At 42.7% G+C, this 17,179-nt stretch overlaps 1 protein-coding gene across 2 annotated transcripts in view; it reads left to right on the forward strand.

Annotated features, from left to right (window-relative positions):
- The window catches only part of PKD2 (polycystin 2, transient receptor potential cation channel), a 58,538-nt gene that overhangs the window by 36,147 nt on the left and 5,212 nt on the right, over positions 1-17,179 (forward strand). For both annotated transcript variants that reach the window (XM_025197265.1, XM_025197266.1), the window contains exons 7-14: positions 1,421-1,591; positions 3,117-3,298; positions 4,101-4,221; positions 9,198-9,296; positions 10,284-10,405; positions 11,678-11,795; positions 12,023-12,186; positions 16,387-16,534. In XM_025197265.1, the coding sequence (XP_025053050.1) occupies positions 1,421-1,591; positions 3,117-3,298; positions 4,101-4,221; positions 9,198-9,296; positions 10,284-10,405; positions 11,678-11,795; positions 12,023-12,186; positions 16,387-16,534 (1,125 nt within the window). The remainder of the gene's footprint in view (positions 1-1,420; positions 1,592-3,116; positions 3,299-4,100; positions 4,222-9,197; positions 9,297-10,283; positions 10,406-11,677; positions 11,796-12,022; positions 12,187-16,386; positions 16,535-17,179) is intronic.

Below are 17,179 nucleotides of genomic sequence, written 5' to 3' on the forward strand. Positions count from 1 at the left end.
GCATTCATCCCTGCCTGTGGCAGGGGGTCAGGCTAGATGATCTGTTCAGGTCCCTCCTGACCCTAGCTACTATGAAACTATATACCCGATTGGAATACAGGAATTAGTATCTGCTTCATAGGGTATTTATGAGGGGCAAACTGTGTCAGTTTTCCATGATCACCTGAACAACATGCTCTTATGTCAAGGGTAGGGGGGAGATGAGATGCTTTAGCTGCCACAGTCAGAAGACACAGATATAACCTAGATTTGGAGCAGATTCAAAAGGGGACTCCTGATCCAAACAGTGTGGCAGCTCTGTGTTCTAGAAGTTACATGTGGACAAGCAAAATAAAAATGTAGCAAAATAAGTTCTAAAGTTGGAGTGGTTTTGTTAAATTTGTAGTATTATTCCTAGTATTGTTCCACACAGCTGCTGCATACTCCTGAGCTGTAGCTCTCCTTCTGAAATGGCTCCAGCTGTTGTGTGTGTGTGTGTGTGTGTGTTCATACCCAGTGTTTATAATCTAGTTAAATTAGGTGTCAACCTAATTCAGAGAAAAGGGCCACATTGTAAATTAAACTGGATCCTGAGCTAAATTATAAATTCAGAGCTATGTATATTGCCTTATTTCTCTCCCCAGTAAAATGTGAAGTACTCATCGACACAAGTAGATGGGTGTAAATTCCATGACAGATCAAAGGAAGAATCTGAAGTTTATTTTTTTTTTTTCTGGATAGTAGTGACCCCTTAATCACTCAACAAGAATATCTGCTGCTCTTGGTTAGGCCTTCACTCTGTTACTTAGGCCTGTATTTATCTTCCTGCTGTTCCCAGCCTTTCTGCTCTCTCCCCTTGCCTGTCAGTCTTCTCTGTCCATTTTTTTTTCCACCCCTGCTTTTCTGTAGCAGGTATAAATTCTGGGACTGTTTGATCTCAGATTTGTTCTTCAGACCCATACATTAACATGATAAATGATTAAATAATGAAAGCTGACACTGAAGCATTGGAAACGGGGCCATTCATAGCTGAGTTGCTCTTTGCAGCCTTAGGCAGATTGGTTCATGCCATATTTTCTTGCATGCAACATGGTCCCTAAATAAAATACAACCCTTGTTTTTGGAAGGCAGAATGAAGAAACAGATCTGTTCTTGGAAAAACTGGTAAGGAGCAATAAGGAACTAAGTAGCAGCTTTTACAGTGGAAGCTTCTGCCAGGAGCAAAGAGAAAGTGTCTGCAGCCAGCAGCTAGAGAGCCTTACATAGAACATATGCAGTGTTACTTTTGCTCTTCCTTACCCCCCACCCAACTGCTGACAAAGGCAGAAATGGCTGTTGACACCTGACTTCAAACAGTTTGCTTTTGGGATTCAGTACTGAAATAGGTTGTGTCTTTAAGTCAAATGTTTCTTATTGTTTTATATATTTCTTTCCTACTCAGCTATCAGTGGTAGCCATAGCAATTAACATCTATAGAACCTCAACTGTGGATATGCAACTGAAGAAACTGCTGGAAGATCAGAACAGTTTCCCCAATTTTGAGCCTTTGGCCTATTGGCAAATACAATTCAGCAACATTGCAGCTGTTACTATGTTTTTTGTCTGGATTAAGGTAATTAAAGAATCTTCTGTTGTGCTTCAAATAGAAATGAAGGTTTTAGCGCACACATTGATGTAACTGAAGGAAATCCTTGTGATTTATTTCTGTCTTGGAAACAAGCAGTTACATTCTAGGCATGGTCAAATTTTTCTGAGACCAGTCATGGAAGATTGGATGGTTTTATGTCTATGCCTATGCTTATAATCCTTCCTTCCAATTTTAGTATAGTACTTCTTAAATCCAGGGAAAAAATCATTGAGGAGCACTAGTATTGTTTGTTTATTTGTTTTTTACAGTAACCTGGTCTTAGTCCTTATTCCAGTAACCACTGTATTTACTTGAATATAAGACAACCAAGATATCTATCTATCAGAGGTCAGGTAGCCCCTTTGCTTTTCTCCCAACTTTTTCCCCCTGCAGCCTGTTCCCCTTCTCCTTACTGCCAAACCCTGCTGTCTCTTAGCACATGGAAGTGAGAAGCAAATTTAAAAACAATGACCTTGAAATTAAACATGGCTGTGGTAATTTACACAGAGTACAAATAAGTTCATCCAGATTTGATGCATGTTACCATTTTTGAAACTTACAAATTGTAGCACAGATGCTCCATAAAAAAGATTCTAAGCAGCAGTGTTATAACCTACTTACATATAACACAAACTATGTATGATATTCATCCAAAGCCAAAAGGCTCATGGTTTACCATATAATTCATTGGGCTGGGCCCCACAAGAGTCAACAGGATTTCAAGCCATGGTGACCCCATAGCTCAGCATTGCTCAGTATATGTGTGTACTCTAGATACCCCCACAAAGGAGCCATGTGCTAATTAGCCCGTACTCATGACTGGTACTGGGTGTTTTCATCGTGAGTCCTGGAATGCTCCAAAAATGTATATGCAGATGAAGTGTAGGGCAACCTGGTTTGGCTTTCCCTCATGGAGGGTGAGGTCACAATAATTATATGCAACAGGTGGAGGAGAAATTGGTGCCTGCTCTTATAGCCTGGTTCAGCTGTTTCATCTGCCCACTCATATGCAAGCTTGCTATAACAATTATGTGAAATTTGTGACAAGAAAAAATAATTATCAAGATTTGTTAATTCTTCTTTAATGATAAAAATTAAAAAATCTGTTTCTAGCTTTTATTTTACTTTTTCTACTTAAATCCATCTGAAGGTTTCTTCAGAACCTCTAACTTCTTCAGAACCCTCCAGCCCTTCCTGCCCTTTGAAATAATACTTCTGGTATTGGTAACCCAACACTTGAATGATACAGTGGTAGATCCAGGTTATGCATCTGGGGGGAGCCTGAGGAGAAATTTGGTTTTGTCACTGCATTTTCCTTCCATTTTAATTATCCATATGAATGGGGGAGAAATATTATTCCTAAAAAATAAGTTGACAAAGTCTCTTAATATTAGTTTTCCCAAAGCTAAATGCAGTGAGAGAGTGAGAAAGGTTGGAAAGATGTTTTGATGTGGTAAGTTGTAGTTTTCCTTGTTTTTACATCTTTTTTTTTTTTTTCCCCCTTTAACAGCTCTTTAAATTTGTCAGCATCAACAGAACAATGAGTCAATTATCCAGCACCATGTCTCGTTGTGCTAAAGATGTCATTGGCTTTGCTATTATGTTTTTCATTATTTTCTTAGCATATGCTCAGTTGGCTTATCTTGTGTTTGGCACCCAAGTTGATGACTTCAGCACTTTTCAGGACTGTGTGTAAGTATAATAATAAAACATGCAAAAAAAATTCCTCAGTACATCAGCAAACTGCCTAAATTACAAAATCAACAATACACAATTTTACTGTACTAGAAGCTCTAGAATTTTTTTTTTGTATATGCAATTTCTGAAAACTAGTTTTACCTCTTCACAGTTTTTATCCTGTATACTTTATTTCAACCCAGTATCTTCAGTTAAATATTTCAGGTGTATCCAATACAGTTAAAATGTTGCAATTGTTTAATGAAGAACATATAATATTATGTTTAATAATATATGCTTTTCTTATAACTTAAGCCTTTTCTTTTGATATTAAGAAAAAATAAAAGATCAGCTTTGAAATGGTTAAACTCAATGACTTTCACAACTTTATTGACCGTTAGCATAGCTGGTTATGTTACTTTACTCCACAGTAATGACATGCATTTAGTTATTGAATGATTGCATAACACCCTAAACATCTCCATATCACTTCTCCATTCTACTTTTATTCCTTTTGCCAGTTTAAAAAAAAATCCATGTTTAACAGCATAATGGTAACTTCGTGATATCTTGTGCCTGGAAAGATCTAGACAGGAAGAATTTAAGAAGCAGTTTTCACTCTATTGTGACTGGTTATGTTAGTGATGGGCATGAAGGTGTAACTATCACAGCAACTGTTTATATTTGGGACAAAATAGTGTACCCTTACTACCCCCAAATAGTCAAAATGCTTAGGTCAGAATGAAATGATATATTAAAAATTGCTGCAAGACTCCAAAAACAGTTTCTGAACTGCTGGATGTGTTTTGTTTTTAAGCTTTACTCAGTTCCGCATCATTTTGGGAGATTTTAACTTCACAGAGGTTGAAGAAGCTAACCAAGTTTTGGGACCAATTTATTTCACTACATTTGTGTTCTTTATGTTCTTCATTCTTTTGGTATGTAAACTTTTGTTTATGGTGGGGGGTTAGTGGCACACTTTGGTTTAATCGCCATCTTTACCATCACCACTAGCCCCCTTTTTGGCAGCTTTGGTTTCACTCTGGTAACAGTAAACTTACAGTACCACTAAAACCTTGTATTTATCTGCCTCTTCTCACAACCATCTGTGCATCTTGCTTTTTCAAGGATGTTTTATTTCTATTGAAACTTAACTAGTAACTTTTTGTATATGCTATTAAGAAATAAATCAATAGCATTATGATGAGTACTGTATTTTCCCATAGAGACATCTTTATTTGCAAACAGTGCTCATTTTCACAGGTAACATGTACTAATGTAGAAGGATGAATTGAAACATTAGACTTACCACTTAAGTGGTGTTAACAGGTTATGCATAGGCTAAGGATAATATTGATACAACATGTTGATGAACTAAGGAGTGTGAAATGGAAGAGATGCTCCTGCTACCAGCTCTGAAGCCAGTTTTCATTGAGATGCAGTACCCTTCAAATGAGAATATTAACCTTCTGAACATTGCTTTGCCTTTGTGCAAAGGGAGTTGATGGGGAAAACTCAAGACAGAAGTCAGCAACCTACAGCGCCCTAGCCAGATCTGGTCCATACAGAGGCTGGATCCTACCTAGAAAGTCCACGCCAGCCCAGGGCAGCCAGGAGGATCCTGCAGCTGTGCTGAGCTGCGCACTACCTCCATAGCATCCTCCTTCACAGCCCTCTGTTCAATCTGGTGCCTGCACTTACCCAGTCCCTCTGCAGTGATGCTATCTGCAACGAGCATAAAGTATGGGCAGTTTGAGTTCTCGGGGAGAGAGGGGAGTGATGGGAGGAGGACGGGGGATGTGGCCTGCAGCAGGGGTCTAAGTCACAAGCTCCAACCCAAGGTAGCAAAACGTTGCCAACCCGATCTAAGAGATTAATAGTTTATAACCGAAGCGCATCTGATTTTCCCACTGCATCCCTACTTGTAAATCAGGTTACAGCATTTACACAACACTATTGTACTAGTATTCTTTCTTGAGCAATGATCTAGGAAAAAATGTAGGCCCCCATTAATTAGGTACAATTAATTACTGCTGCTTTTGACTGCAGTCGTTTGGATATTGTGGATAAATATGGAGTAAAAATCTTAAAATTCTTTTCAGAACTGGGTTTCCTTACCACTGACTACCTGTTAAGCAGAATTTTTCTTGCCTTGATTCTATGCTAAATTCCAGAAACAGCTTCCAACATTATTTCATGATAAGATAGGCCTTATAACATGATTTGTTTGTTAGAGGGGCAGAGACTATATCTGTTTTGTCTGTTGTTACAATGTTGAGAATTGAATGTAAAAATTCGGCCAGCCCCAGAAAGAGTGAGTTGAGTTGTCGAATTGGGTGCAGGCCACTTAGACTCAGGAATGGAATTAAGCAGATAGCATGGTAGGAAGTTAAATGGAAGATGATATTTCATAGGGAAGAAAGTCATTTTATTTTGTTTAAAGGTTCTTTTTCCTTACGAGCATGTCCTTGTTAGAGGATGTCCCTGCTGCTTCGATTTTGCTAATAACTGAGATGGCAGCCTCAGAGTAGGAAATCCCGTTACGATTTTTAAAGCTCAGCAAGGACTTTGTGGTACTAGATAGTATTTTGCATGCTCGGTAAGATATGAAATGGGCGCTAAGGTGATTGTAGACTGCTGTAGTGTTGGGATTTTGGAAAGCTCTATGTGACATTGGAGAAAAACAACTGAAACGCATCAAAGGCAGCTTGCTTAGCTTCTTGTTCTTTATGGAGTTGAAGGCAAAATGGGCATGAGTCATCTTTCCTTAATTTTTTCTGGCTTTTGGCTCTGATGGTGGCAGTTACTGTTTTCTGTTCTTAATTGATTTTTCCAAAAGGAAATATTGACTAATGTATGGGTTTTTTGCGTGAAAATGGAATGTTTTACTTCAGAGTAATCCCTAATATGCTGCTGACTCCTATAATTCCATCTGGGTACGTTTATGGAAAGATAGCTATTGCCATGAATCAAGTAAAAACAGGGCTGGAAGGGACATTAGCCAGTCTGTTTCCTTCTTCCACAGAAGGATTAACTATACCTAAACCTTTAGTAACAGAGATTTAGTCTAACCCAAAGGGGTCAAACTCATCTGATGCTTCAGCCCAGATCCAGACTGTGGGGCTCGTCATGGGCCAGCTCTGGATTGCAGGGCATGGGGGTGGCCACAGGGGCTCAGGGTCTGCTGGCAGTGGGTCCGGAGGCTGCAAGGAGTCCATGTTGGAGATTTGGGGGAGGGGTCCAGGGATGGTGGTAGCAGTGAGCCCCATGTCCAGCAGGGCCAAGTCAGGTCAGTTTTGAGGCCTCTGTGACTGTTGGGGCACCTTAGATGCTGTAACAACCCTCTTAGGTTAGTTGAGTTGCTTTGCATCCTTGGTGATTCTTTGGGTGATGCCCACCTCCTCTCTTGGCAGGTTAGATAAATTGGTTTTATGTGCCAGGCTTCAGGCTGCATGTTTAACACCCCTAGTCTAACCTGTTGTCAGATGTCTAGTTGGATACATGTACACCTTCTGGAATGGCTGTTTCTCAGTAGTTAGTGCATGTCTGGGAAATTAAGTATTTGGCACATACAGTAGTAGTCTATTTCCTGGTATCATTTCAGCAATTGGGCTCTTGTTAAACTTCGCATTCAGGTGGAACATTGTTAATTGCTAAAACTTTGTGTAGACGTGACACCCTGTAATCATAGGATAGTAGGGTTGAAATGGACCTCAGGAGGTCTAGTCCCATCTCCTGCTCAAGCTTGAGAGAGTCCAGAGAAGAGTCGCACGCATGATCAGAGGTCAGGAAAACAGACCTTACGACAACAGGCTGAGAGCTATGGGGCTCTTTAGCCTGGAAAAGCGCAGACTCAGGGGTGATCTGATGGCCACCTATAAGTTTATCAGGGGTGACCATCAGCATCTGGGGGAACATTTGTTCACCAGAGCACCCCCAGGGATGATGAGATCGAACGGTTATAAACTACTGCAAGACTGTTTCAGGCTGGACATGGGGAAGAATTTCTTTACTGTCCGAGCCCCCAAGGTCTAGAATAGCCTGCCATCAGAGGTGGTTCAAGCACCTACATTGAACACCTTCAGGAGTAAATTGGATGCTTATCTTGCTGGGATCCTATGACCCCAGCTGACTTCCTGCCCTTTGGGCAGGGGACTGGACTCGATGATCTTCCGAGGTCCCTTCCAGCCCGAAATGTCTATGAAATCCTTGACTAAAGCATTCCAGCTAAGTGTCCGTCAAACCTACTGTCAAAAACATTTAAGGCTGAAGATTCCACACGTTCTCTTGGTAGCTTGTCCCAGTGCTTAATCTGCCTCAGAGTAAGAAAGTTGTTCCTAAATTGAGTTTAATAAACTTTGCTGCAGTTTTAAGACCATTGTTCCTTCTATTCCTTGCAGCCACAGAGAACAGTCCAGTACTTCACAACCTTTTCAGGGGCCGTGGCACACTCCACCTCTACTCTTTTGAATGTGGCAGCATGTCCACCCAGCTGAGAACCACTGCTGGTGCTGCTTTAGCTTACCTCAGTGCTTCTCAGCTGGGTGTTGCTGCCTCCAAATGAAACTTCCCTGTGCCTGCTGCACAATCAGCCCAGGAAGAGCTGCCACACATGCATGTCCTCCCCCTCCTTTGGGGCTTTCTATTCAACCTAAAGCAGGCAGGAACTGCCTCGTGCTATGTAACCCAACCTGGTCTGGCACCCCCTACGCTCCCCCTGGAAACAGAAGTGGACAGATAGTTTCACTTGTGACTGTTTACTGGAGGAGCATAGGGGTGGTCAGACCAAAATGCTCTGCACAGCACGAGGCACCATTGCCAATTACTTTAGGTTGATTAGAGAGTCCTAATGCAGGGGGAGCACATGGGCCAGATTTAGCTGGCTGCTGCTGCAAGAGCACCCCTGAGAGGGCCTTTTGACATCCCATGGTGCCATGGCATCCCAGTTTAGACCCATCAGAATAGCCTCTGTCCATCTTCTTTATAATCATCCTTCACATATTCAAAGGCCATTGTCAAATCCTTCCCTTAGTCTTCTGTTCTGCAAAATAAATCATCCTAGTTCTTAAAAACTTTTCCCCATAAATCATATTTTCTAGACTTCTTTTTTTGTTGTTGTTGCTTTCCACTGGACTCTTTCCATCTTACCCACATCTTTCTTGAAGTGCAGTACCCACTGCAATGGATGCATTACTGCAGCTGAGACCTTGCTAGTGTTGAACAGAGTAGGAAAATCACTTGATTTGCAAGTTATGTTCCTGTGAATACAGCCCAGCATGATATTGGACTATTTTGCATACTGCTAGCTCATTATACCCTTAAGTCTTTTCCTGCAGTACTCCCTGGCCAGTTCTTCCCCAGTCAGTATTTGTGCATGTGATTGTTCCATCCCAGGTGCAGGACTTCACACTTGTCTGTATTGAATTTTATCCAGTTGATTTTTGGACCATTTCTCCAGTTTATCAAGGGCACTATGAATCCTAGCTGTACCCTCCAGTATGTTTGCAGTTTCACCCAATTTGGCATTGTCTGCAAATTTGCCAAGTTCACACTCAGTCCCATCCTCCAAATCGGGTGTTGAACTTGTCTGGCTCTGCAGGTCAAACGAGTGGTGCAAGATCAGCCCCATTCCCCTCTCCCAACAATGCTGGATCCAGCACAGGCAGTGCCTGCTCAGCCAGTCTGGTACCCAGCAGGAAGAGGCCCAGCATCCTGCTGGATGCTGCTGCTGCAGGAACAGTCCTTGGTGCTGGGCTTCTTTCCACAGTGCTGTTAGGGCTCTAGTGCTGCTTCTCTTGCTCAAGTGTTTGACTTCCTATGAGAATGCAACAGTCATAGAAGTGATGCTTAAGTACACTAGTGAAGATCTCTTGAGAGTTTTTTAACCTCCCATTTCTATTTTTATTTTAAACAGAACATGTTTTTGGCCATTATCAATGATACATACTCAGAGGTCAAATCAGATATGGCGCAGCAGAAGTCTGAGATGGAACTGTCTGATCTTATCAAAAGGGTAAAAAGTGTTTTGTCATAAATGCTGGCTTTTTTGGCCAAATTCCAGGATCAGTAATGCTTTGTTTCTCACATCTGGTTTACAAAACTGTTGTTATGTGCAACGCTAAGGTACAATGAGCTAGTACCTAAATAAAGCAAATAATCATTTGGAGACAAATCGGTCGGAGCCAAGCAGAAATCAGTAAGAAGATATTCTATCTGAATCTGCGTTGATAAAAATATGGAATTGATTAGCCAAAACATTGAAATCTGCCAAGCCTTTTAGTTTGGTTACTTCATTTTGAGGTCGTTTGAATTGTTCTTGTACTTCCCAGTGCTCAGTCACACATGCAGGGACTCAAGTATTAATATGTACACTGGGATCTGCAGAGTGCAGACACTATTTAAACAGTTTTACATAAAGGGTGGGAGCTTAACTATAGGCCTATTTAAAAAAACAAACAAAAAACCCAACAACAAAATAAACCTTGGCCAGTATACATTACTCTGCAGTGTGCAAGTAACAGTTAAGTATTTGAGCAGCAGACTACAGTTTGGTTGTATGGCTTTGATTAAAAATTTTTAAATAGAGAAGGAGAACAGTGTATGGATGTTCCATTGCAAAGAAACTCAAATCCCAGCAGCTTAAAAATCAGATAAGCCACAGAGTGGCTAAAATAAATAGTCTGTCACTTGTCTTGCACCAAGAGTTGCAACAGTGGAATTGAATACCCAGTTTCATTGACTTTTGGTGGTAGTTGGGAGTTGACATCCTTGCAGTAAACATGGTTGCATTCCTCATAGAAATGTTAAAATAAAAAACAGATAAGACTTATTGAGGTATTTATTCACCCAGTGCTTATTTGGAATCATTAAAATTAATCGGGTTCATTTAGAAATGCTGGAATTCTGTGCATGAAACAAATATCAAACAAACTTAAGTATGCTATTAGAAACAAAGCTTAAGCATTCTTAGAGAGAACTGGTGTTTTATTTGCTCTTTTAGGGATACAATAGAGCTATGATCAGGCTTAAATTGAAAAAAACAACTGTTGATGACATTTCAGAGAGCCTGCGACAAGGTGGGGGCAAGTTAAACTTTGATGAACTACGCCAGGATCTGAAAGGGTAAGGAGGCTCCTATTTTACAAGATAAGTCTTGATTAAGGTTCATTAGTGCATATATAGATAATGCGTATGATTGCTTTTATGAATGATGGGCTCATAATAAAGCAGACATTTCCCTTAAATCTAATGGATGGTTTTTTACATAAACAGATATACTGCACACGTACAAAGTCAATGAGCATTGTAAAAACAGAACCCCAAATTAAAATGGAGACGGGGGATTGAGAGGATATTAGTGTGGGTAGAAGGGAAGTAACAACTTTTTTTCTTGGCCTGTCTCATCCAACTGTCTGGGAGTTGGACCCTCACAGCAGGGAAGTTCTAGAACCATTAGGAGGGAGGACTGGTAACAGTGCCCATTGGGTGAAAGATGCCTTAAGTGGGATGCTGATCATAAGACTGGGAGATTTAGAATGTGGCATTTGAGCAACATGATCATGTTTTGATTCAACACTTTTATTTTTGTCCTGACCAATAAGTTTTGGGTCAGGGGGAGGGCGCTATGAAGGTGGCACTGCTCTCCATAAAGGACAGTGGTTATAGACACACTGATTTTCTTTTTCAGCATTTCTGCAGCAGACCTCTTGCTTAGCTTGCAGGATTTTCTGGGTGAGTGGGTGGGAAAGGGAGGCAAAAAGAGTAGGGATATTTGTCTTATAACAGGTGTTCCTTTCTAGTTGGTTCTTCAATCCTGAAGAAGCCCAGGCTTGAAGAAGGGCACTCATGCCTGAAACATTGTCTAACATCTCTTCCAACTAAATAGTAGGTCCTACCAAAGAGATTACCATAAAAAAGGCATTTACAGTGTCATTCTGTTCCCAGCCCTTTGGAGCAGGAGCTAGGAAAGCTCATGGTAAATTTTGTGCTTCAGTGTTAATAGCATGTAGGTGGTCAGGCTACAACTCCAAATGGCAGATCCATTGCATTCTTTTCCCTCAGTGCCAGATACCATTGAGGATTTGGAAAGAAGAAAGCTTTCTTAAATGAAGTCCACAGCAGAGAGTATGATACCATTTGAAATCAGGAAAAACTTTGGAAGCTCTGGGCTTGGGGGCAAGACTGCCATGTTATCAGTTGGTGGCCGGTAACCAATCTTTGTCATCATGGTTTACCAGACTTCGAATCCCAAAGAGAGAAATTACGGGCAGCATTGGACATGTCTCTAGAACCTAGAGACAATACTTCACTTAATACTGGGTTTTCTTCAATATTTTGACCTGTTCCATATTTAAAGAAGAAATAAGCAGGGGTATGTTTATGTTTTCATTTCAGGAAGGGTCATACTGATGCAGAAATTGAAGCAATATTTACTAAGTATGACCAGGATGGGGATCAGGAATTGACAGAACATGAACATCAGCAAATGAGAGATGACCTAGAGAAAGAAAGGGTAAGTCATGTTTCAGGGCAACAGTAAGAGCCTAATCACTATCAGGTGGATCATTTGTGTTTTTAAGCACTAATTTTCCTTTGCATGAGTTTTGCATTGTTATTGTGTAACTTTCAGTCCCAGCAAAACTCTGAACAGGGGTGGGTTTGTCAGTGAATGAAGTAGTCATGCAGTCTGGACTCGCACTAACATGAGGTCTTAACAATCTGTTTGTTTTTTCCATCAAGGAGGATCTGGACCTGGACAGGAGTTCTCTTCCTCGTCCATTGAGCAGTCGCAGCTTCCCTCGTAGTCTGGATGACTCTGAAGAGGATGATGATGAGGACAGTGGACACAGTTCCAGAAGAAGGGGTAGCAGCTCTAGTGGGGTTTCATATGAAGAATTCCAAGTGTAAGTGTAATCAGTGGTATGAGGAATGTGTAAGTGCATATGCTAGTTTCAGATTGTGTTGGTCTCTTGGATAACCTTGGATGTTGACCAAATTAAATCTTTCAGAAATATTCATAATGCATTTTGAAGGGATTATGCTAAATTTGATAATAGCTCTCATGTGAAGTCTCCTGCTTTTAAAGCTGTTTTGAAATGAAATGGCTTAGATGAAAATAAAAATAGTAGTGAGCGCTTTAAGGAACAAGAGTTGGTGCAAATATGGATTTTTCCACATTTTAGTCAGAATGAGCCATATCAGACCTGAGCCTAAGTTAGCACCTCCCACTCCGCTATGGAAGAATTGCATCCATTCTAATACAGTGGCTGACAGGCTTGGGGAGGGGATTAGGGTTAGACAGACTGTTTTGATGGTCACATCACATATCTCAAAAGGGCTTTCAGCCAACAAGGACACTCCTCCAGAGAGAGAGATCACACTTTTGAAAGAGCCACCTGGATATCACATGAAGATCTGCTGCAGTACAAAAAAAATCCCCACAAATCGCACACCATTACTTATGACATGTCACCCTTCCCTGGAACCTTCACGGAAAATCTTTAAGCAATTGCAACCCATACTAGAAGAAGACAATTCTTGAAGAGATGTTTCCAGAACCACCCATCCTAGCCTTCAAACAAGTACCAAACCTTGCTAACATCACCAGAAGCAAACTCCCTATGACCCAAACCAGACCATGCCAGGACAAGAAATGTAAAACCTGCCAACACATGTCCATCACTCCCACAATAACCACACCCCACAACAGACCCATCACCATTCCTGGATCTTAACTTGCACCTCCAGAAATGTAATGCATCTCATCTAATGCACCAAATGCCCTGATGGAAAATATGTAGGAGAAACCAAAAAACAACTGTGCACCAGAATGAACGCACACCGGAAATCTATTAAAGACCAGAATACCCAACTACCTGTGGGTGTACACTTCTCACAAGACAATCACTCCCTCTCTGATCTCTCAGTTTTAATCCTCAAAGGGAACTTACAAAACACCTTTTGTAAATGAGCCTACGAACTTCACTTTATAAATCTACTGGATAAAAAAAATCATGGACTTAATATAGACATTGGATTTATGACACATTACAACCTGCCTGACGCTTGATTTACCACATACCTGCCAGACCTGACCCTGTACCCCTTTCTTTCCCCTCACCTCCATTTCTGCCCTTTGTTTTCCTAATTTCCAGTTATTTACTTTCACAGTCGGCCTCTTTTCTACTTTGAATTACTACTAGAGTAGAGTCTCCCTTTACTCACCTCCTGGGGGGGGTTTTCCCCTGCTTCCCCCCCTTCCCTGCTCTACCTTTTTTGTTTTCCTAATTTCCACCTATTTACATTCTCACTGACGTCCTGACACACTTTTAGCTTTTTTAATTCCTTGGAGTCTCAGAACAGCAGAGACTCCCTATGCTTGAAGAAGGATGTGTGTACCCAAAAGCTTGCAAAGAACTTTTTTCCAACTACTCAGTTGATTTAATAAAAGATATCACATCTACCTAAAGAACTTTGTCTATATCAGGGGTGTCCAACCTTTTTGAATGTGAGGCCAGATCATGAACTTTTTATCATCCAGTGGGCCAGCGAGCCATATTCAAAGACCTCACCGGAAGCGGTATCACATCAGGAAGTGATGTCACATGACCTTTGACACCAATGAAGTTGCAGGAAGTGACAGTGAAATGGGCCTGGAAATGTGGTTTAAAATCTAAAATAAAAACAATATAAAAGCAATAATGAAATAATACCAAACACTTGACTAAAATAAACAGTTGCATAATGAAAGAAGCATAATGCAAGTCAACAGATCAAAAGTGGAAAAGATATCAGCCAGAGTGGAAACTAATCAAAGGTGGAGGGCTGTGTCTTAGCGGGAGACACCTGAGCAGCGCTTTGCAGCCTCCGCCACTCACTGCCTTGCAAGGGGCAGGTGGGAGGGGAGGGCGGAGGGAGCAGGGGTCCTCAGTGCATCCGAGAGGCATGGCCGCAGCTGCAGCCAGGCACAGAGCGGAGCAGGACGGGGAGAGCTGCTGCCACGTGCGGGAGCCCCACTCTGGGCTCCTCCTTGTCCTCCTGGCCACAGCCTCCCTGGGATGTGCGGGAAAGGCGCCCTCCGCTCCACCGCTACCCACCTTGCTGCCCCGGTGGCTGCATGTGCCCGCGCCGCCTCCTGTCCCCAGCAGCACATGAGAAGCGGTCCCCTCGGGACTCGGGGCCTCGCGCACGGGCAGCCAAGCCCAGAGAGCCGCAGCGCCTGGGGGGAGACTGGCCGGGGGAGCAGGCACCGCCTTGCTGTGGGGCAGGGCAGGGCAGCGGGGCTGGCGAGGAGGCAGGTGCGGGCCGGCAGTGCCAGCAGCCGCTGCTTGGCTTCCCGCGCGGGGCCACTCTGGCAGCGCAGGGATCGTGTTGGGGCAGGGAGGCGGGCACTCCTGGACGCGCCTCCTCCCCACCAGCTACCGGCATGTTCCAGGCCCACGAGCGGAGCCACTCCTCCGCCATGTGGCGGCAAAGTTCTCAGGTGAAGGCTCCGTCCTGCACCTACCCTGAGCCCGCGGTACTGGCTGTGGCCGCCCGGGCAGGCACCAGCTCCTCAGGGCGGGCAGGGGCACTCAGCAGCCGCAGCCACCACCGCCCCTGGCCCGGGAGAGGTCCAGCCCCGCGAGGGACCTAGCTGGGCCGCACCACGCTGACGCAGTGCATGTGGGAACCTTGTTCCTTCCCCAGCCCTTCAGCAGCCACTAGGAAGCTGCTGAGGGGCTGCGGGAGGGACAAGGCGTTTCCCGTCACGGTACCACGGGCCACAGAAACTGCCTTGGCGGGCCGCATGGTGGACAATCCTGGTCTACATGTTTCAATTGGGAACTTTTGTACTGCTACAGGGAGTCTCTTAGTCTCTGTAGCATCCCAGAGTACTCCACTTTCCCTCCCTTCAGTAAGAGGAAAGGAGAGGGGGCAGCTGATTCCTTGACAAATTGCAGGGAGCAAAGCTGCAGCAGTGCTTGGTTTCTTTTTGTCAAGTGGGTGGACAATCTGCTGATTGACAGAATAGCTCTACAACAGCCACCACAGCAGTGTTGCTGCCCTGCTCTCTCTTTCTGCTGTGGGAGTCGGAAGCAAAAGAGCACCTCCTGTTGTCCCTGATTGGAGAGGGAACTGTCATGCTCCAGCCAGAGGGCAGTGTCCCCATGCACACATCTGTAGCAATCGATTTATTTATTTAATAATAGAAATATGTAAGCAAGTCCAAAGACTAGTATTATTTATAATTGCATAATTGGTCTGAATACCTGGTCATTAATTAGGGCATCTAGAACTGGTAGACTTGATCATATCCATTGTTCAGCTGGGACTGCTTGGTATCCCAGCAGTGTGCAGATTGGCATATTGACTTTGAAATGTATGTTGGCTGTCTTTTCTTTGTTCTTGTGCATGATGTTGATTAATTTTGGATAGGACTAGTGCCAGTTGAAACATTTACATAAAATTCAGTTTTAATTTCTGTTTCTTGCTTCCTGTATCAGTAAGTTGCAGGAGAGGGGAATAATAACTTGGGGAATAATATAAACTAAGCTATTCTTTCTGTAGCTTACATGGGTTTCTGATCAAGAAGTCACAAACTAGTGTCAGATTTTTCTTGGATGAATTTAATAAAGTTGGATATTGTGCAGTGTGCAAACCTCTAACACCTAACACAATTACAGCCAGTGTTCAGATCAAAATAACATTAGCCATGGGAATGTTGGCATCTCTTTCTAATGACAGTTTGTTGCCATGCAAGTTCAGGGTCCCAGATCTTCATACCAGGAGTACTGTGCAAGTAGACTTAAGGGTTGTTTCACCTTCCCCAGTATAATCGCATGTCACTAAAAACAAAAGTGGTAGTGACCAATGTTTGAGTGATCCCTGTACAGTAGTCTCATACAGGTCCTCCAAAAAAAAAGAAAAAGGATATGGGATTTACTTATCACCTTCTCTTTTTTTTCTATATGCCTTTTCCCTCTGGGAAAATAAAGATTATTGTAGTCATTTTAATTAAACCTATGACTAAAAACTCACTGAAGTTTTCTCTACATAGATTAGCTAAAACCAAATTGACTTTAATATTAATGAGCTTTTTAAAAAATATTTATTGCCTTCAGGCTCGTGAGACGAGTGGATCGCATGGAGCATTCCATAGGCAGTATTGTTTCCAAGATTGATGCAGTTATTGTAAAGCTCGAAGCAATGGAGAGGTCCAAACTGAAAAGGAGAGATGTTCTGGGGAGGCTTCTGGATGGAGTTACTGAGGTGAGAAACTCATTCTGATCTGATTGAACACTAACCAGACAGTAGTCTGGGACAAGTTAGAAGATGAACTTTTCCCACAAGGACTTCTCTACCACTTCTGCAGTGGGACTACAGTGATTTGCAATAACAGAGTGGTAAACACTTCAGTGGAGCCAGGGCAATGACTATCGTGCTCTTTTTGTATTATTCAGAAGCTCTTGATCATAGTTTGAGTGGAGACTAACTGCATAATGAATTGGCATGTAGTCTTGTGAAGGTTCTCCTCTACCATGCTGATAGCCCTGGTATGAAAACCTGAATGGAACTATGTTGCTTAGTAAGACAGTAAGTAAGATATTTAGTACTTAGGTATTTAGTAAGACAGTGCATTTACCATTTCTTCAGATGATACAGTGCTTGCTTTAGTGCAGGGATGTCCAAATTTAGAGCAGCCAGGGGCTGCATGCCACGGGTCATGAGCCCCAGGCTATGCAGTGGGCAGGCTATATGCTGCAAGGGCACAGGTGGGCAATTATTTGGGCTAGAGAGCTACAGGGAGTTTTGGTGAGGTGTTGCAGGCCAAGTCAGCAACCTGCCCCCCACTTCCCTCCTCCCACCTCCCCTGCCCACAACAGCTCAGAAAAACTCCCTCAGTGGTAGATTACT

Source organism: Alligator sinensis, unplaced genomic scaffold (assembly GCF_000455745.1).
Source record: "Alligator sinensis unplaced genomic scaffold, ASM45574v1 scaffold125_1, whole genome shotgun sequence".
NCBI lineage: Eukaryota > Metazoa > Chordata > Crocodylia > Alligatoridae > Alligator > Alligator sinensis.